The sequence below is a fragment of the Blastocystis hominis genome, assembly GCF_000151665.1.
Source record: "Blastocystis hominis, Singapore isolate B (sub-type 7) whole genome shotgun sequence assembly, scaffold_6".
In the NCBI taxonomy this organism is placed as follows: Eukaryota; class Bigyra; order Opalinata; family Blastocystidae; genus Blastocystis; species Blastocystis hominis.
In genome coordinates, this window is record NW_013171865.1 from 353,529 (window position 1) to 372,699 (window position 19,171).

A 19,171-nucleotide genomic window follows, 5' to 3' on the forward strand; every position below is an offset into this window, starting at 1 on the left:
GGCGTGCACAGCACCGATTTCTGCAGATTTGACTGGGCATCGCGCAGGATCGGCTCCAGACGGTTATACACGGGGAGCTTCTGCAGAAGGACATCGATGGCGCTCAGCACGCGGCGGATGGACGCCACGACGAGGGTTGGGTTCTTTACCGCGTAGCGATAATCGCAGATCGTCCAGGTGCCGTCGTTGAGGAAGGTCTGCGATTCATGGTAGGATGGGTGAGTACGCTCATAAGGCGGTTCAGATCTCTCTGGAACTGCTGCTCTGCCGCTTCGGAGAGGGTGGGAATCAGGAACTTGATTGCTGACTTGAGGACATCGATCATGAAAAAAGAGTTCGTGGAGGGGATTAAAACGATGTTAAGAAGCAGTCCGTGATCGATGCAGTTCACTACGAGCTGGGAAGCCAACACACAGGCCTGGCAATAATCGCGAAGGTTATCGTCCTGATCAATGCCAAACTGGCTCAGACTATTCAATAGCTCGAGAGTAAGGCTGCAGTATGACAAGAGACAAGAGAACAATACCTATGTTCGGGATTTTTCAGATAGACCTCGCGCAAATCGGATATGATAGCGTTCATGATATCCTTTGTCTGCGTGGTTCCGTACTTAAGATCCTTCCACTTAGCAAACTCATTCTAAAATACCTCCCGTATCGCTATCCAGTCATTGGCGATCGTTTCCAGCACCTGACCCACGCTGTATGCGTTGCTCATAAATGCATCCTTCTCCAGACTGCTTTGAGGAACTAAATAAGTTCCCAGGTAGGGTTTCAGGTTAGCTAGTGTTTGCTCCGTTGAGTTCGTGATAAAAGATTGGTCGCGTGGAAGGTTGTACAGCGCGGCGAGGAGGTCATCTTGGTAACTACGAAATGTGTTGCTCAGATCCATCAACGTAACATTCATAGTATCGTTGATGATGCTCGCGAGACATCTCCCATGGTAGAGAAGGGCATACACCAGAGCAACAAATTGCTGTTCCTCCTCTTTGACTGTGGGCGGAATAATAGGTATCTACACGATATCTTTCCATCCGAAGCCCTACAGAATATGGCATATCGCTTCAACTGTTAAAATAATGAAAGATAGAAAAAAGAAAAACGGATTTTGCACTCAACAAACAAAAACTCGTTAAAAAAGTGCCTTACAAACTCTTCATCGCGCGCATGAACATATCCGAATTCAACACATGCGTTCCTCCCAGCACCACCTGCATGGTTCCCTCGGCATTCCACTCGCTCACCACATGCGCCTCTTCATACGTGGTTCCGCCCACATAGAACACCACCACCACGCTCGGCGTGCCATTCCCGCTCGCGCCCTCGAAGGGATAGTCGGTCTCGCTCAGCTTGTTCTTCTTGATCTGCGCCAGCACGTCCTGCAGCAGCGGCTGATGCTGCGTGTAGATGTTGCTGTTCCCCTTGATCGACTTCGCCAGCCCCGACACCAGCCCGCCCAGCCCGCTCCCGCCGAACAGGTCGCCCGTTCGCTCGCCGGACGGGGAGAAGCTACGCGTGAGGGACCGTGGAAACGGGGAACCGAAGGAAGAGGTTGACGATGTTGAGCATGTCGTCGCTGATGCCGCGGTCGCGCAGCGCGGAGAGCACGGAGGAGAGCTTGCTGCCGGGCTTCTGCTCGTAGTGGAGCGCGTAGAGAACGGCGAGGCGGATGGCGTCCTCCTTGGAGGTCTGGAGGTGAGGAGAGAGGAGAAAGAGGGACGTTGGGGTCCTCGATGAGACGCATGAGCTCCTTGAGCTGGTTCGCGTGGTCGTTGCTGCAGGCCAGGCTTTGCTCGAGCGCGGAGATGGTGGTGAGGCCGTGCTGCTTCACGATGCGGCCCAGCTCCGACGCCAGCGAGATGTGTCGCTTCGCGGAGAGCTCGAGGAGCTTGTAGTCCTTGAACTCCTCCACGAAGGTCGCCATGTCGTTCTCTACGCCTCACTCGCTCCGCTCTCCCGCACTCAGCAGCTCGTCCTTGCGCTTGTCCGCCGCCGCGAAGGCGTCCGTCTGCTGCTTCACCGCCGTGTAGAGGTCGCCGAAGTTGTCCCACTTGTGCGCCTTCAAGAACTCGTCCGTCTGCGCGTTCAGCACGAACTCCTCCTCCTTTCCGCCGCTCGCCAGCTTCACGCGGTTGTTCCAGATCGGCATGAACTCGTGGATCATCCCCAGGTACAGCCACTGCATCAGCAACGGCGTCACCGGGTCGCTCTTCCGGTCCATGATCACCAGCTGGCAGTTCCCGCGGTAATCGAACAGCGTGCCGCGCTGGTCTTCGCGCTCGATCTGGTGCAGCACCTCGCGCGCCAGGCGCCCGGCCGACTCCGAGCTGCTCTGGTAGCGGATGTAGGGACGCTGCTTGAGCGCCAGGCAGGCGGCCAGGATGCTCTACGCGGGAATGGAGGCGAGAAAGCGAACGTCGGTCGCCTGGCGGAACATCTGGTTCTCCGGGACCTTCCACTGCGAGGGCGCGCGGCACAGCTGCAGACCGTCCAGCAGGTTCAGCGTGTAGTGGTCCGTGTCGATCGGAATGAAGTCCCCGTAGAACTCGTGGATCTCCTTCACGCTGAAGTTCTCGTCCGCGCGCGCAAGCTCCTGGATATTGTCCTGGCGGCAGATGTTCGTGAAGTCTAGAGGCGTGAGCGGAGCGGAGCAGAGCAGTTGTACAGATATGGTACTCGCCGTACTTGGGCTTGCGGAGTTCGCTGCAGAGCAGTTTGATATTGCTATCCGTAGGACGGACAAACACAATAGCCTATGCAAATTAAATTCGAACCCAAATAAACACAATCAAGTGCTTCATGTCCTCATGAGAACTTCCAAGCTTTTCAGTCAGGAAAACTAGAGAATCAGACGTCCAGAAAGATCAGAATACCATCGTAATCAAGAATCTCGCTCTGCGAAAACGCAACAGAAATCGACTGCGTCTAGACATTAGCCTTCTGATCCACAAGAAACCTACCGTGTCATTATCCAGAATCAAAACTTTTGCTGTTCCCTTTTCTCTTCCTTGAAAGGTCAGCATCTTCTTTACATAGTTTCGGAAGGGTGTATATAAGTCAGCCATTGTTGAATAAGCAAATTAGTAACGCCAATCCCCAAATGCACAAGTAATTTGATCATCTAAAAGCTCCATGTGTACAGTGATTCCAATCTGCTTCATTATCAATAATTGGCTCATTCAATCCAAATCAATTTTCCTAGCGTTCCCTGCTGTCCAAATCAATTCCATTCCTTAATATTTCGATCCACTCTACTGCATCCTGCACTTTGTGTGGTGATTGAAATTTGCCATTTTGGGTCGTGGATCCTACACTCTTGTTGTCTTTCGTTCACTCCATCATTTACACAGTCTTTTGCCAATTCATTTATAAAATGTTGGGTTTGAGTACACGACCCGTTTCTCTTCTCCAAGGGGGAACACGACTTCCACGGTTGATTGGAGTTCGTTTTTTGGGGAAACGGCGTGTGATTGTGGATGACTCTCTAAAGGATCTGACAAGTCGACCAACGAACTATGTTGAATTGAACCCATATAATAAAATACGAGTTATGTCCAAACGGTCCTATCTTCCGGTTTCACACATCTCAAAGGCGCTCTGTACAAGGGACAATGGTGATTTCCTATTGAAAGTACAGTTTCTTGCCTATTGTGAACGGTAGGATGAAGAGGGGCGTGTGCACCGGTTTTCTGACGAACGAGATATTATTATTCCCTACTCTATTGCGGAACCGTATTTGACTCGATGCAAGAAGCAGTGTCGCTGCGTAGAAATCGATCCTGAAGTAGCTCCATCAACTCCTTCAAACATGGGCAACGTATTCTTGATTCTGGATGATCAGTAGCAGATGGTGAAGCGCCGGTCTGTCTTTAGTGTGATAGGTGAAATGGATCATGGGAAAACGACTTTGTTGGATACGTTTCTCCATACTTCCTATCAAAAGCAAGAATTTGGAGGAACCACGCAGATTATCCGAGCCAATGACATGCAGATCCCCTACAAAACAGCCTCAGGCGAGACTGCATTGCATCCCTGTACCTTTCTCGACACGCCTGGCCAATCTTGCTTTTCGTTTGTTTGTTTTCCTTGCGATTCAATCACGGATAGATTCGAGAAAATGGCAGCATTCTCTCGGACCTGGCGCTCTACATCGTGTCTTTGTACGAGGGACCTTCCGAGGAAGCTCGCTCCATCTTTCAGCAGATGAAAGAGAACAAAACGCCCGTGATCGTGGTGTTTACGAAGAGCGATTTGGTTTCGAATCTGCGGAGAGAGTCCGTGAAGCAGTCGATTCTCGAATTGGCTGCTTCGTTTCACGTTCCCATTTGTTTGTTCACACATCGACGTTGATTTGTAGTGGATATGCTCACTGTGAGCTGCGTTACCCACGAGGGAATCGAGCAGCTGCAGCAGCGATTGGTCGAATTGGGTCAACGGCAGCAGCCCAGCGTGCCCATCGATTGTCCTGCGGAAGCCACGGTGTTGGACAGTCTGGTGATTCCTTCGCAGGGCATTGTGTTCCGCGCGCTGGTCCAGCAGGGCTGTCTGTCGCTTCGGAACAACTTCATTTGTGGCATGTACACTGGACGAGTGCGAAATCTGATCGATCTGCACAGCAATCCGGTGCAGAAAGCGCTGCCCGGAATGGTGGTGAACGTTCTGGGCGCTCGAAAATTGCCCGCGTTCTTGCGGAAGAAGCCGCAGCTGCTGCCTGCGGGCGATACGCTGTTTGTTCGAACACCTGATGAAATCAAAGCGATTTGGGATCAGCGATTGCTGGAGTTTTCCTTCCGAGCCAGCGCAGGAAGAGGATTTGAATGAATCTGAGGGATTTAAGGAATCATTCGAATCATTCGAATCCAATGAGTCAATTCAAGGAAATGAAATGAATAAATTGGGTCAAAAGGACCAACAACCCTATCCAATGGAGTTTGAAAACGCGGAAGATCGTCCGGTTTTATCCAATCGGCGTGTGGAAATCATCGATGGAGAGGAGTATGTGGAGGTCAAATCGCAATCTGTGATCGCTGTGGCGGATAATGCGAACAGCATGGCGATTCTGCTTGACCAGCTGAATGCAAAGCCGAATATGAACATTGTTCGAACGCGTGTGGGTCAGATTACCGATAAGGAAATTCGGCTCTGCAGAGAATCCGACGTGAAGTTGGTGTCGTTCAATGTGGCTTTGCCTCCTAAGATCGTGCTGAGCGAGAAGAAGTTTATCTATTCGCGGTTGATGAACGAGCTGATTGATAAGTTGAACGTGGCATTTGGAAAGAAGGAGTAAAGTCTTTTAGTGGAATGAATGTTTGATCGACAAGCCTTGAATCCATTATTATTATTATTATTATTATCTTCTTATCATCTTGTTCTTCATTATCATTACTACTATCCTATTGACGTCTCCTCTCTCCACTCATCTCACTCTTCTTCCCACTCCTCTTTCTGTTTCCATTCAACAAACATCCAACAAAGCATCCATACTAACGCACACACACAACAACTACTACATACATACATACACTCTCTCTACTCCTCTTCCAACAATGCCGCATCCCCCGAAATCGTAATCATGCTATACGCCTTCTCCACATCCTCCTCCGCCGTCTCCTGCGGCAGAATCCGGAACGACAGCAACGCATTGCCTCCAATGCATCGCACATGCGCCTTCACCACCGCCATCACTTCCAGAATAAACTTGTGATTGTAGTCGTTCATCGACGCCGTCTCCCACGTCTGCGCGCACTCCCGAATGAAGTGCAGCACCACCAACCCGCAGTATTTCACCGCTCTATACCCGTTCACGCGCGTCAGCGGCGTGATGAACACGTACGACGGCGCGAATGGCCGCGGTTTTCCCGTCTCAATCGGCGGGAGACACAAATCCTCCTGCGACGACGCGAACGACCGCGTTTTCTCCACTTCGAGGAGCGGCAGCGGGGTATTTCCCGTCTGGGCGGGCAATGCCGAGCTGGCCTCGTTTCGCAGAGCGTAGTCCGCGGTTCTTCGCTGCACGATTTCGATGAAGCCCGTGAAATCGGAGGAAAACTCGCGGTGCTGCTCCATTTTGGAGAGAGCCTTGTTTTCCGCGGGGTCGTAGGCGATCAGCGCGGTGAGACAAATCTCCACGACATCTTCTCCCGGGAGACGGAGCTGGACGTCGAGTCCGAGGAGAGAGCAAGGGTGCATGCGCTGGACTTTGTAGCAGAGCCGATTGCACATGGAGCGAAGAAGATGGTTGAGGGAAGCCGACTCATCGGGGAGGTGGACGCGCTTGAGAAGAATGACGGGGCGATAGCCGCGAAGCGAAGGCGCGCAGTTCTGCAGCGTGTGGAAGCTGATTCTCTGGGGAGGGAGCCAGGGCACGAAGGTGTTCCGCATGTTCTCGTAGTTGTCGTCGGGCTCGATGACGCCTTTTTCGGGATGCACTTCGTTGAGAGTGGGCACGAAGTTGTCTTTAAATCTAGCGAGTCAGAGCGAAGCCAGCTCTGCAGCTACCTGGATCGATAGGAGTTCTTCTCTTTCCCCGTCGGCTCCATCGCGAGCTTGCTCTCCTTCGTGTCTTCCTCGCTGTCGTCGGAACTCGACGAGGACGACGACGAGGACGACGAGGAGGAGCTGTCTTCGGACGAACTGATCGAGTCGGAGTCCGACGACGACACGCTGTGGCAGCCCAGCGAGAGATCGCGCGAGTACCGTTCCTCGCTGAACTCGTGCGAATTGCTCCGCGAGGAATGCCCCAGCGTCTCCGAGCCGCGTCTCTCATCGTTCTCGCCTCCTCTTCCTCCTCGATCGACTTCTTCCTCTTCCTCCTCCTCTTCGTCTTCTTCCGGAACGCTCTCCATCAGCTTCGACCGCGCCGTGTAGCTCTGCCTCTTCTTCAGCTGCTGCTTCGACCTCTTCACCACGCGATGCTTGCGCTGCTTCTCGATCCGCGCCTTCTGCTCCGCCTGGTTCCGCTCCCACGCCGTCATCGACTGGATCAGCAGCGGCTCCAGCACCTTCGCGCGGCTTTCCTGCAGCGATCGCAGATCTTGCTGCCCCTCAGTTTTCTCGTCCATTCCTACCGTCACATGCTCGTAATTCTCGCGGGACTCGTCCTTCGTCGGCGGGAACGGCGACCGAATGCTCACCGAGCCCGGCTCGGGCAGTCCGGGGATGTAAACCGCGGTTCCCGTGATGGTGGCGGCGAGCAGCGAGCCGCCGATTTCCATTTCAACGGAGAGGCCGAAGACGGCGTTGCAGCGCAAGCTCTGCAGTTTGACGAGCAGCTGGTTGTAGAGCCGGACCTCCACGAAGGGAAGAAGGCGGGAGATCTGGTTGGCGCCGTTCTCCCGCGTGTCGAGGTCCGTTTTCCTCTCGGTGACGCAGGACTGGATGAACACGGGATCGCCGACCGTCTCGAGTCCCACGGGGATTTCGGAGGTCGACAGGACGAACTGGATGTGAGGAGACGACGAGAGAGAAGCGTACGAAGGGGACGTAGCCTTCTCGGCAGCGACAGCAGCGAGACAACTGCATATCGCGGAAAAGCGTGTGGTGCTTCGAGGGGTCGATGTGGATCTACTCCTCGACTCCATTCCATTCGGCTACCGCTTCGCACGAGCAGCGTGGCTTCTTGTGCGACTTCGCGCGCTTTCTACGCCTCACCCACCCTCGCGGACGTTACACTTCCAGCTTCACCGCGGTTCCTGTGGCGCTCAGAACGCAGACATCGTCGTGAATGCTGCACGTTTCGCGGTATCCCAGCACCAAATCGGCGCCAATTCGCAGCGTGTTGGCGCGAACTTCGTCGCGAAGCGCCTCCCACCAACTGTCACGTGTCTCCTTGTCGACGAGCGTGCTGTGGAGCTTTCCGAGGAACTTGACAGCGCGCGACGCCACGATGCCGCTGAAGGAGTAGCGGAAGGAGTCGGGGAGCTTTCGAAGCGAAATCAGCTCGATGGACTGCGCGTTGAGCGAGGGACTGGAGGTAAAAGAAGGGCGAATGAAGGGACAAGAGTTTGTCGGTGGAGTTCTTTTTGTCGTTCGACACGGTGTTGTAGAGACCGTACACGCGCGAGCTATTCGATCAAACCTCGGCAATGCCGGTACGTATCGATTCCCTTTCGCACGGACCGATCGCTCACATCTAGACTCGATTCGCCGACTGAACGCTACAGACGATGTCACGCGTCTGGATCTCGCAGACTTCGCGCAGGGGGCGATGATTGGGCGGGACTTCGATCTCCTTGCGATGCACCAACTCATCGATAGACGACATTTCGATCAGCGGGGAGTTCTTTCGACTCGGCTTGGCGATGCTCTGATCTCGCTTTTGAATGCTGCAATCAACGCAAATCAGCAAGCAAACATGCAGGCCGTTCCATACGCGCGGCCAACAATACCCGAGTCTCCTTCCATATCGAAGAATTGCTGGTAGCCAAACACGGCATTGGCGCCTCGCTTCTGCGCCTGCTTACCGACTTGACGACGAAGCTGCATTCTATGAGTGAAATGGGAGGAGAGAAGCGACGATAAGTGATAGAGCTGCTTTTGACGCTTTTCGTTACTTTTTTGGGAGGATCGGAATCGATCTTCGAACTCGAATTCAGGGTCCACATCCACAACCAATGCTTCCACAAAACCGAGAATACTCATCATCTAAACGCCATTAGCAGGAAATGAGGAGTGGAGGTACTCGGTATTCTGCGATATCCGGACTGCTACTCGCAAAAATGAAAATACCCGGAGAACCTTCTTCAGATTGCTAGGCAAATAAGCCCTATTCGACAGAGTTTTACATTCCTATCAACTTTTGCTTCTGAACTCACGGTAATATAGAGCTCGCCTCGAATGCCCTCCATTGTATCGTAAATTGGCATCCAACCATCAAAGTAGGGACTGAGCGAGTTATCATAATCGGAACGCATCACCATTGTGTTTAGATCAATGACTACTGTTCCGATTAGCGATCCCGCGCTATAAGTGTCGTGATCCATCACCTACTGATGAGGAACGCGATCGAGACGAACTTTAAATATGAGGGGAACGTCCTGGAGATTGCTTTCTTCCTCAATATCCCAACTCCACGACTCATTTTCCCACTTTGGATTTAGACTATTTTCGATCACTTTTGTGACATGCGGCTCTTCAATTAAACTCACTTCCACAAAGCTGCAATCAATCGGGTTTCAAAAGAGTACCAATCCGTTGTTTTTCGTTTTCGATCAATGATAGGAAGACCACGCGCCTCGAGAACTCGGATATACAAACTAATGGGCATTCTTTCGTGCTCCCTATTCGAAAGTACAAAAAGTAAAAATCTGCACAAAGTTTGGAATTCCAGCTTTCGAGTTGGTCAATCAGTTGCCTTGGCTAAACTATTCTTTCCAAATGTTTTCGAGGCTGCTGAACACCAATACTGCGTTCTTCATCTGTGATGTGCAGGGATGCTTTCTGAAATCTATTTTTGCGGTCGACGAAGTCATCCATTCGACCTCTTTTCTCCTGAAAACTGCACGCGCGTTGGAGGTACCCTGCGTCATCACGGAGCAATACCCCGATAAGCTTAAACATACAGGTAGAGAGAAGAATCACGTTTTTTATGTCTAGTGGACTCTCTTTTGCCTCTGATCAACGAGACGGAAACCCAGAAAGCATTCCCCGTGTTTCCGAAGGTTGACTTCTCGATGCTCACCCAAGACGTGAGAAATTATTTGCAATCGACTCTCCCCAATGTGAAGAATATAGTGCTGTGCGGAATGGAGACCCATGTGTGTGTGCTGCAGACGTGCTATGATTTGATGAACAGCGGCTACAAGGTTCATCTGTGTGTCGACGCAGTGAGCAGTCGCTCGCCTGTAGATCGCAAGGTCGCTTTGAACCAGTTGCAAAAGGATGGAGCCATTCTTACGACTACGGAAAACGTGGCTTTCCAGTTGATTGGCTCAAAGAACCACCCCCATTTCCGAGCAATATCGGCTCTTGTAAAAGAGAAGGAGCTTCCTAAGCAGTTGGATTATTAAGATTTAAATTGTGTATGATTTGTATGTTTGACAAACGTTTTTCAGCTGATTTTGTTCAAATAAGCAGGTGTATGATAATCATGACGGGTCGACCACTGTACGTTTCCCCATAGAATAATCATGAGCAACTCGCATGATGATGAAACTGCTCTGTCCGATTCGGATTCTCAAGTAAGCCCATTTGTTTCCAAGGATTAACGTGTTTAGTATATTGAAGGATTTGAGGAGGAGGAAGACGGAATTCGGAATCCAGTAATACCGGCCTTTCTGAGCAAGACATATTCCATCATGCATAATGAAGATTTTAAGGATATTGTAACATGGGGTGAAAAGGGGGATTCAATTATTATTTTGAAGGTAGATTTGGACTCTATATTTTTTGGTTAACTGTTTAGGTTGATGACTTTTCCAAGAAGGTACTGCCCCTCTTTTTTAAGCATGGAAACTTTTCTTCTTTCGTACGACAATTAAATATGTATGGTTTCCATAAGACGAGGCAGGGTACGGCTCGTGCTATGTGGATTTACTTGCAGATCCGAATTGGCGCGAATTTAGACATCCTCTGTTTAAAAAGGGCCACATCGAGTTACTTCCCTTGATCAAGAGAAAGAATAGCTCTGCCAAAGTGAAATCGGAGAAGCGTGAGCGTTGTAGGGGAGTCATCCCTGTTTCTAAGATCGTAGCTTCCAGCGCAGCAGACCACTCGCTCAGCGTGAGTGTGAAGAAGAGTCGAATCGATCGTGACATCTATCTTCGCGAGCTGACTCTTCTAAAGAAGCAGATATCGAACATGGAGTCGCGGTACAACAACGTTCTGAAGGAAAACCAATTTTTATGGAAGACTTTCATGAACAGCAAGAAGCAGCAAGACGAAATGAAGCGGCAGATGGAGCGAATCTGCAAGTTCATCAGCAAGCTGACCACGAGCAATCGCATCCTCGACAATTCCGACGATTTCAGTCAATATGTTCGCTTTCTTCTTTCCTTCGATTCGTAGATGCTTCAAGACAAGCCGCCAGGCATGGACGCCTCGATGTCCCCCATGTTGATCGCTGGCGAGGACGGCATTCTGACTCCTGAGCAATACAACGACACTCTAGAGTGCGTGTCCATTTCTTTTCTCATCGCTAGTTACCTTCAAATCAACTCAGTACCGCGCATGGACTCGCCTCGTCTTCGAATGCGATCCTCGCTGGACTATCCTCGTCCCGTCTTGAATCAGCGAATGCTCACCAACGGCTCCCACAGTTCCAATGGTTCCACTGGTCCCAACGGTCCCAACGGTCCCAATGGCCCCAATGGCTCCAACGCCTCCACTGGTCTCAGCGCTTCCAGCGCGATGCCCGGTCTTCCGGGTCCCAATGGGCTGAGCGGTCCCACGAACTCGCTGATGCATGTAGGCTCGCGGAGCCCGCGTAACCCGCAGCAAAACTCCATCGTGATTCCCTCCTTCTCTCCCTCCACGGGCGCGATCCCGGACACTTCCGGCTCCTGCGATGTGGACGATTTGAACGCGATCGACCTGACGGGCTCCTCCGTCTCGCTGGACCTCAACAACTCCATGGACCCGCTCTTCTTCTCCTCCAAGAAGGCGCCCTCCTCGCCCATCCCCAAGCTGGATCTCGGCGAGCCGCTCATGCTGAGCACCAATTCCTCCGCGGCCAACGACTATCTCGTGCTGGACACTTCCAAGCAGGCGCCGTTGCAAGTCTATCCCACGCAGCCCGCCGCCTCGGCCGCGCCGCTGCCCTCCACGCCGCAGAAGTCCAACCCCTCCGCGATGTTCGCTCCCGCCAGCGGCGCTGCGCTCGCCTCGCAGCCCCGAGCGCCCAATCCGCTGCAGATCCAGCCGCAGAATCCCAGCCAGTTGCAGTTGCAGCCGCAGGTCCAGGCGCAGTCCTCGCAGGCGTTTCTTCAGCCGCAAGCTCCGTCGCCGTTTCAGTTGCAGCCGCCAGCATCGCAGAGCGCGAGCCAGCTTCAGATCCAGCCCCAGCCCCAGCCTCAGGCGCAGACGCAGACGCAGGTTCAGGCGCAGACGCAGAGTCAGGCAGCACTGCAGACTTCAACACAAGCAACGTCCCAGTTTCAGATCCAGCCTTCTTCGCAGTCTTTTCTGCAAACGCAGCTCCAGCCCCAATCGCAACTGCAATCCCAATTGCAATCCCAAATGCAATCCCAATTGCAATCCCAGCCCCAGACCCAGACCCAATCGCAGTCCCAGCTCCAGCCGATGCGTTCTCTCCAGGAGATGCCCTCGCTGGGCAGCATGGCGGGGCTGCAGTCGGAGGTGCAGATGACGGACGGGCTGGGGTTTGAAGGCATGCAGTCGCCGAGCTGGATGCCGAATTTTGACGAAGAGCAGCCGGTCGAACTGCCGGCAGATTTGGATAAGAGCGAATTGATAAGGTAGGGATGGAGAGGAGCGTGCGACGTAGCTCGCTGCATAAAAACGTTCAAAAGGTGGACGAGCGGAGCAACTCGCTTCGGAAGAGGTTGAGTCGGATGGAGACGGAACTGAGTTCTCCTTTCCTTGCGCAAAACATCGAGGATATGGAACAAAAGGGCATGCTGTAGAGGGTTAAAACTCTATTTTGTGAAATTATAAAGTGTTTGAGACATACGGAGTTCTGGAATGGCGGAAATCCCGCCGATTTTCCAATTCGGGACTTGCTCAAATCCAACAAGGCACTCTTCCTTATTTAACATACGATTGCTCGATGGCAAAAAAGGAAATCAGTGATAATTCTGTATGCTCGTTTTACTGGCGAATTATGGACTTAGGCAGAAAAGACTCAAAAGGGAGAAAAGCGTGATCAACCGACTGAGTCTGTATGTGTTGACCCTGTTGAGCATAATTTGTAGACACGTTTCCCTCGTGGTGGAAAGGAGGAGTTCCTCAACGATCGAAAAAGGAAAAAGGTTGCGAACAGCAATGTACTATGCGGTGAAAAGTGCGTAAGATGCAGGAACTACTCTTCCGTCACAATAGTCCCAAAGAAAAGGCTAAGCCTGCTCCGAAAAATGAGAAACAGAAGAAGAAGGTCGATCCCAAGAAAATTAGTAGACGTATTGGCGTGAGGTGAGGTGTAGAAGAGAATGACGTTATGAATGACCAGAACAAGGCCAAGAAGTCCGTGTCTCCTCTCACCTTCAGTCGCCTGAAGGTCGGAATGATGATGATGGGCTATATTCGTGGTGTGGATCGCGATCGTCTTTTAGTCGGTCTTCCGTTCGGTTTGGTGGGGTAGATTCTTTCTCTCTCCTTTCGATTCCCTCTAGAATCGTGAACAAGGCCGAGACAAGCGACACGTACCACGCGTTTGCAGAGAACGCGGTGACCGACGACGAGGAAATAGGTTCCACGTTCGACGAAATCGATCTCCGCTTGGTCTACTCCATCCACCAGCGCGTGATCGTCGTGATCACCGAGCTCTCCACGGTCGCAGCCGGGACTCTCTGTAAGAAATAGAAGAACAACGTGCGCTTGGTGAACCTGTCGATGCGTCCCTCGCTTCTCTACCCCGATATCGTGTCCTCGAACCCCACCAAAACCATGTTTGCGAACTCGCTGATCCAGGGAGAAGTCGTGGGGAAGGAGGATTACGGCTACACCATCAATCTCGGATTTGCCGAGACGAAAGGTTTCTATCAGTGCGATCCCTCCGAGGTGCAACGTGCGTGCCAACGCGAAGCGATGAGTCGTAGTGCCCACCGGCGCGCAGCGATTGTTCCAGATCACCAAGATCGAGAGCCGCGTGGTGTATTTGCAGGACTGCAAGAGCAAGGGATCGGCGAAGTGCATCGAGAGTAGGCGTCGCTCGCAGAGAAACTCACACGCAGTGACCGACAACACGCCGATCTCCCACTTGAAGGCGGGCTATCTCGTCAAGGCCATCGTGTTCGAGGTGAGTTGCGTTTGGACGTGTCCATCGTAGACCTTCGCTAAGGGGCTTCTCGTCCACGTGCATCAGTTCGAAGCTCATGTCTGGTATCTCTCGCTCAAGCAACGCGTCGACGATTTGGCCGGCATGACCGCGGGAAAGACGATTAAGGCGCGCATCATCGCGATCGATTACGCAACGCGCCAGATCTACTTGAGTAACGTGGAAACCGTGATGAATCCCAACTACGTGCCGCAGTTCGAAGCGATCGGAACCGTCCATTCGGACGGCGAGGTGCTGTCGATCGACGAGAACCGCGGGATGCTGCTGAGTCCCAACGTCTACGTGCGGGAGAAGCAGCTGAGCGACCAGGAGGGCGCGAACGTGCAGAAGCTCTTCAAGACGGGGCAGGAAAACGTCTGCTATCGCATCATCGACCACGACCTGATCGACAATTTTGTCTTCGTACGCGCTGAGCGGGCGCTTCATGGATAGGCGGCGACGGCCCAGTCGATCGTGGAGTCTTCGATCTTGACGTACCACGACGTAAAGCCCGGCCTGATCACGCAGGCGGTGGTGACGCAGGTGCGTCAGAACTTCGTTCGTGTGACGCTGGGAGTGCAGGTAGAGGAGAGGATTGTTATGCATTGTTGTAGCTGCACGGCATAATCTATCAAGATCATATGAGCGAGCTGCCGAAGGTGATGCAGCCGAGCAAGCTGTTCGAAGTGGACCAGACCATCAAGGTGCGCGTTCTGCACGTGGACGAAGAGAAACGGCTGATCTACTGCACGTGCAAGCGAAGCTTGCTGAAGGAGGACATCAACGTTCTGAGCGATCTGGCCTCGGTTTCCACCGATTTGATGTACCCGGGAACGTGCTTCGCGGTGAATCAATACGGCGTGCAGGTGAAATTCTTCAATAACATCTTCGGGTTCATCAGCAGCAGCGAGATGCAGCGTCGGCACATCGACTCGGAAGGCTTTGTGAAGGGTCGCGTGGTGCGCTGCCGCGTGCTTCGCGTGGACAAGGCGCGGAACCGCCTCGATGTGATTCCGTGGAGCGCGGGACAAGTGGAAGAATCGGAGGATGTGGTGGGTCTGGTGACGAGCGGAGTGGTGGTGAAGGAGAAGTACCACGTGACGATAAATCACGAGACGGTGATGGGCGTGGTGATCCACACCGAGAACGATTTGTACGGGTTTTTGCCGGTAGGATGCGACGCGAATGGATTGATTGAAGGCCAGCCAGATGGGCGATCACGCTTCGCTTCTGGATTCGCTGTACTCGCTGTACAAGCACGGCGTGCGTGTGAATAAAGTGGGCTTGCTGCGTCCCCTCCACCGGCAATTCTACAGTTTTCTTTTGTTTTTTGAGAGAGATAACGCATAGACAAGCTTCCGTTGTGGCTGCTCACCACGCAGCCCTCGCTGATCCACGCTTTGGAGACGAAGAATGTGCCGCGCTCGGTGGAGCAGGTGCAGGTCAATCAAACCTATTTCGGCTATGTGGCGTCGATCATGCAGTTCGGCGTCTTTGTGTCGTTTTTGGATACGCTGCAAGCGCTGGTGCCGCTGCGTTATTTGAGCTCGCGGTTTGTGAAGGACGCGAAGGATGTGGTGCGAGTGGGCCAAGCGGTGCGCGTGACGTGCACGGAGATAAAGGAGAAGAAGGTGGAGGCGAGCTTGCTAAACGCGAACGATGCGGAGACGGAGAAACTGTATATGCTGTCGCTGGAAGAGGAGCAGTTGCGACTGCTGGATCTTGGGAAAACGCTGGAATTGAATGTAAGCGATGAAGAGGAAGAGAAAGAAGAGGAAGAGGAAGGAGAGGAGAATGAAGAAGAAGAAGAAGAAGAAGAGACTGGAGAGGAAGAAGAAGAGGCAAATAACACTTTGGAGAAGGAAGACGAAGAGGATGAAGAGAAAGACAGTGATGCTATGGAAGAAGAAGAAGAAGAAGAAGAAGAAGAAGATCAGCCGTTCGATTGGAAGGCCTGTCCTCTGGGAACGGTCTATGCGGGTCACATCAAGACGGTTCGTGATTACGGTGTGATCGTCGAGATGGAGAACGGATTCATCGGCTTCGCGCCCTCTCCGCTCCACACCGAGAACGTCTCTCTCACCGAAGGCACCGCCGTCACGGCGCGCATCCTCGATGTGAACGCCTCGCTGCAGCTCTACGACGTCACGCTCTCCCAGCGCTTCCTCCCCGACTCCGCTTCTTCCGCTTCTTCCGCTCCCCTCGCTCCAGGCGAGTCCGTGCAAGGCACCATCGTCGTGCAGAAGCCCGACTACGTTGTTCTCGCGCTGAACACGCCCGCCAAATCGCTCGTCCTCGGCTCCATGACCTCTTTCAACAACGCCAAGCAGCCGTTCAGCGGTCTGAGTCTCGGCGACGAAGTCGACTGCACGCTGCTCTGCGCGCCGGGCGTCGGCGCCGCCGTCTGCGACCTCCGCAACGCGTTCAAAGACACGCTCAGCGCGGCGGACAGCGAGGCGATCCGCTCGTTCTTCGCGGACGTGAGCGTGGCCGATCTCTCCAGCAAGGCCGCGACGAAAAGCGCGGCGAAGGGCTCGTCGAAAGCGCGGCTGCTGAGCGATAAGGCGATGGAGCTGCCGCGCGAGCTGGTCGGGAAGAAGGTGGCGGTGAAGGTCGTGGAGATCACGCCGTCGGCGGTGTTCGTGGCGCTGCCGCAAGGCGTGGCGGAAGGGAACGGCGATCTGGGCGCGATCTGGGCGACGGACGTGGATGGGAAGAAGGAAGGGAAGTGGCCGAAGAACATCGTGAAGGACGCGACGCTGGAGGCCAAGTGAGCGAGGCGGAATGGACTGACGCGTAGAATCATCCAGCGCGTTCCGAACTTTGACGGCGCTCCCAACCGAGCGGGCAGCCCTTCCTCCATGCTTCTTCTCTCGCTCCGCAAGGCCGATCTCGATCTCCCTGAGGTTCCGCTCCGCGTTTGCGCTCACGCCTAGGGCAAGATCGTGGAGCGCGCCACCGTGGACTCCGTCGAACCGCTCCGCAAGCTGCGCGGAATCGTCCACCAAGCGACCGCGTCGCACGTCCTCGTCTACCTCGACACCGGACTGATCGGCTCGGTGTGTCCCGCCGACGTCGACGACCTCGCCACGACCGACGAGCTGCCCTCCAAGTTCGCCGAAGGCGAGATCGTCGAGGGCACGGTGCTCGGGAAGACGCCCAGCGCGCGCCTCGTGCAGTTCTCGCTCTCGGAAACCCTGCCCGGAGACGCGAAGGTGCGCTGCGTGGTGACGCAGGAGGGCGAGGACCACGTGTTCGTGCAGTGCAGCGGGAACCGCGAGGGCATTCTGTACTCGACGGACGCGGCGAATCCGGAGGAGTGGAAGTCGTTCATGCTGCGGCCCTTCAAGAAGGGCACGGTCTTCGAGGGCACCGTGGTGAAGGAGATCCCGCCGCTGCCCGAGAGCTCGGCGAAGCTGGTGGTGACGCGGCGGTCCGACGTGGAGCACGTGCGGACGTTCGAGCTGAAGGAAGACACGCTGGTGCACGGGTTTGTCTCGCGCGTGGAGGAGAAGAAGGTGCTGGTGCGTCTGAACAACGACTGCGTGCGATCGATCCCGAAGCGATTCGCGTTCGACGACCCCTCGGCGCCGAACCATCTGCAGCCAGGCACGCTGGTGGTGAGCCGCGTGCTCAAGACGCGCAACGGGCAGATCGTGCTTTCCTTGCGCGTAGCTTCGATTCGAATGGCTGACTTCTAGCGAAGCGATCTGCAGGGCGAGAAACACTACACCTGGAAGACGATCCAGCCCAACGTGATCGTGTCAGGCGTGGTGGACCGCGTGCTGCGACACGGCCTGCTCGTGGCCATCGACAACTCTCCGCTGAAGGCCTTCGTGGACCAGAAGGAATGCGCCGACTCTCCCATCGCCGACCTTTCTTCCGTCTACGCGGAGAACGACCGTGTCAAGCTCGTCGTGCTCCGCGTCGACGCCAAGAAGCGCCGCATCGACGCCTCCATGCGCGCCTCCCTTCTCCCCGCCGACACGCCCTTCGCCCTCGCCTCCGCGCTGTCTTCCTTCGCTCCCAACGCCTCCAACGACGCCGACACGCCGCTCGCCGACGACGACGACGAGGATGATGCTGACGCGTTCGCCGCCGTCCCGGACTTCGACGAGTCCTCGCTGCAGCCAAAGGACACAATGGACGCAACCGACGCAACCGACGCAATGGATGCAGAGCCAGCAGAGCCAGCAGGACTCATGGGATCTCTGGACGGGATGGAGGTCGAGGACGCGTTCGCTTCCTCCGCGCTGTCCGCCTCCACCGGCTTCGGCTGGGACGATTTCGCGGTGTCCCCCGCGGCGCCGTCGCTCTCTGCGTCCTCCGCGCCGTCCGCCTCGAAGCGTCCGCAGCTCCGCGAGGCGGAGATCGCGGCCAAGGAGCGCAGCCTGGCCTCGCAGTCGGCGCAGCCGGCATCAGAGGCGGACTTCGAGCGGCTTCTGGTGGGCCAGCCGACGTCCTCGGAGCTGTGGATCCGCTACGCGTCGTGGTTCCTCTCGCTGGGCGACGCGGCGAAGGCCCGCGCGGTGCTGCGCCGCGCGCTGCAGTCGGTGCCCGGCCACCTCGAGGACGAGCGAGCGAACCTCTGGCTGGCGCTGCTGAACCTGGAGAGCGAGTTCGGGGACGAGGCGGCGCTGCGCGACGTGTACAAAGAAGCGAGACAGGCGATGGAGCCGCGGCGCGCTGGGCTGCACCTCGCCGCGCTGCTCGAAGCCAAGCAGAAGTGGGCCGAGGTCTACTCCGTGTGGAAGCAGCTCGCCAAGGAGAACCGCGGGGATGTGAAGGTCTGGCTGGGGTGGTGCGAGTGCTTCCTGAAGCAGGGATTACCGCGGGAGAGCGGAGAGACGCTGCGGAGGGCGCAGGAAGCGGTAGGAAGGAGCGAGAAGGCGAGGCTGCTGAGCGGGTACGCGATCCTGCTGTATCGGTACAAGCAGAGGGATCAGGGCCGAACGATTTTCGAGGATTTGGTGAGCAGTTTGAAAAATCGGCTCGATTTGTGGAATTTGTATGTGGACCAGGAGACGAAGGCGGGGAACGTGGAGTACGTGCGAGGACTGTTCGGAAGGATGGTGGAGCTGAAGATGTCGGTGAATAGTGCGAAGAGAGTGTTTAAGAAGTGGATTGCGTTCGAAGATGCTCATGGCGATGAGGAGCATGCTGCGAAGGTGGAGGAGATTGTGCAGCAGTATATTGATCGTTTAACGACGAAGGAGTAGAGAAGAGAGTATGTTTATGGGAG

The 19,171-nt window shown here is 54.6% G+C and overlaps 7 protein-coding genes; 3 read left to right on the plus strand and 4 right to left on the minus strand.

Moving 5' to 3' along the window:
* Window positions 1-145: 145 nt before the first annotated feature.
* GSBLH_T00004247001 (uncharacterized protein) lies at window positions 146-1,014 on the minus strand (the record flags this gene model as incomplete). XM_013043117.1 has 3 exons in its annotated part: window positions 649-1,014; window positions 527-618; window positions 146-494 (listed from the first exon to the last, which is right to left on the minus strand). The coding sequence occupies exons 1-3, from the start codon at window positions 904-906 to the stop codon at window positions 146-148; spliced, it is 699 nt and encodes a 232-aa protein (XP_012898571.1). The 5' UTR covers window positions 907-1,014.
* A 113-nt stretch (window positions 1,015-1,127) lies between these two features.
* GSBLH_T00004248001 (uncharacterized protein) lies at window positions 1,128-3,089 on the minus strand. XM_013043118.1 has 9 exons: window positions 2,960-3,089; window positions 2,873-2,924; window positions 2,786-2,838; window positions 2,665-2,752; window positions 2,416-2,627; window positions 1,962-2,385; window positions 1,720-1,931; window positions 1,540-1,688; window positions 1,128-1,508 (listed from the first exon to the last, which is right to left on the minus strand). The coding sequence occupies exons 1-9, from the start codon at window positions 3,020-3,022 to the stop codon at window positions 1,145-1,147; spliced, it is 1,617 nt and encodes a 538-aa protein (XP_012898572.1). The 5' UTR covers window positions 3,023-3,089; the 3' UTR covers window positions 1,128-1,144.
* Window positions 3,090-3,379: 290 nt separating this feature from the next.
* On the plus strand, window positions 3,380-5,301 carry GSBLH_T00004249001 (uncharacterized protein). XM_013043119.1 has 5 exons: window positions 3,380-3,630; window positions 3,661-3,816; window positions 3,847-4,074; window positions 4,107-4,330; window positions 4,376-5,301. Exons 1-5 carry the CDS (start codon window positions 3,550-3,552, stop codon window positions 4,818-4,820), a joined length of 1,134 nt encoding a protein of 377 aa, XP_012898573.1. The 5' UTR covers window positions 3,380-3,549; the 3' UTR covers window positions 4,821-5,301.
* A 227-nt stretch (window positions 5,302-5,528) lies between these two features.
* GSBLH_T00006789001 (uncharacterized protein) lies at window positions 5,529-6,538 on the minus strand (the record flags this gene model as incomplete). The annotated part of the gene is made up of 2 exons (XM_013043120.1): window positions 5,529-6,462; window positions 6,498-6,538. 2 exons carry the CDS (start codon window positions 6,536-6,538, stop codon window positions 5,529-5,531), a joined length of 975 nt encoding a protein of 324 aa, XP_012898574.1.
* Window positions 6,539-8,339: 1,801 nt separating this feature from the next.
* GSBLH_T00004250001 (uncharacterized protein) lies at window positions 8,340-9,264 on the minus strand (the record flags this gene model as incomplete). The annotated part of the gene is made up of 6 exons (XM_013043121.1): window positions 8,340-8,484; window positions 8,515-8,642; window positions 8,680-8,748; window positions 8,783-8,983; window positions 9,014-9,155; window positions 9,185-9,264. The coding sequence occupies 6 exons, from the start codon at window positions 9,262-9,264 to the stop codon at window positions 8,340-8,342; spliced, it is 765 nt and encodes a 254-aa protein (XP_012898575.1).
* Window positions 9,265-9,374: 110 nt separating this feature from the next.
* On the plus strand, window positions 9,375-10,022 carry GSBLH_T00004251001 (uncharacterized protein; the record flags this gene model as incomplete). XM_013043122.1 has 2 exons in its annotated part: window positions 9,375-9,561; window positions 9,594-10,022. 2 exons carry the CDS (start codon window positions 9,375-9,377, stop codon window positions 10,004-10,006), a joined length of 600 nt encoding a protein of 199 aa, XP_012898576.1. The 3' UTR covers window positions 10,007-10,022.
* A 272-nt stretch (window positions 10,023-10,294) lies between these two features.
* On the plus strand, window positions 10,295-19,167 carry GSBLH_T00004252001 (uncharacterized protein; the record flags this gene model as incomplete). XM_013043123.1 has 8 exons in its annotated part: window positions 10,295-10,363; window positions 10,402-10,507; window positions 10,540-10,973; window positions 11,004-11,107; window positions 11,138-11,402; window positions 11,433-11,891; window positions 17,646-18,029; window positions 18,066-19,167. The coding sequence occupies 8 exons, from the start codon at window positions 10,295-10,297 to the stop codon at window positions 19,146-19,148; spliced, it is 2,904 nt and encodes a 967-aa protein (XP_012898577.1). The 3' UTR covers window positions 19,149-19,167.
* Window positions 19,168-19,171: the final 4 nt, after the last annotated feature.

Coding starts and splice junctions, on each gene's coding strand:
- GSBLH_T00004248001 (XM_013043118.1), bottom strand. CDS start 3,022: ATGCTGACCTTTCAAGGAAGAGAAAAGGGAACAGCAAAAGTTTTGATT. Junction 2,628..2,664: donor GTACGGCGAGTACCATATCT/GTACAACTGCTC, acceptor TCACGCCTCTAG/ACTTCACGAACATCTGCCGC. Junction 1,932..1,961: donor GCGCAAGGACGAGCTGCTGA/GTGCGGGAGAGC, acceptor AGTGAGGCGTAG/AGAACGACATGGCGACCTTC.
- GSBLH_T00004249001 (XM_013043119.1), top strand. CDS start 3,550: ATGTCCAAACGGTCCTATCTTCCGGTTTCACACATCTCAAAGGCGCTC. Junction 4,075..4,106: donor GCCAATCTTGCTTTTCGTTT/GTTTGTTTTCCT, acceptor AATCACGGATAG/ATTCGAGAAAATGGCAGCAT. Junction 4,331..4,375: donor TTTCACGTTCCCATTTGTTT/GTTCACACATCG, acceptor GCTCACTGTGAG/CTGCGTTACCCACGAGGGAA.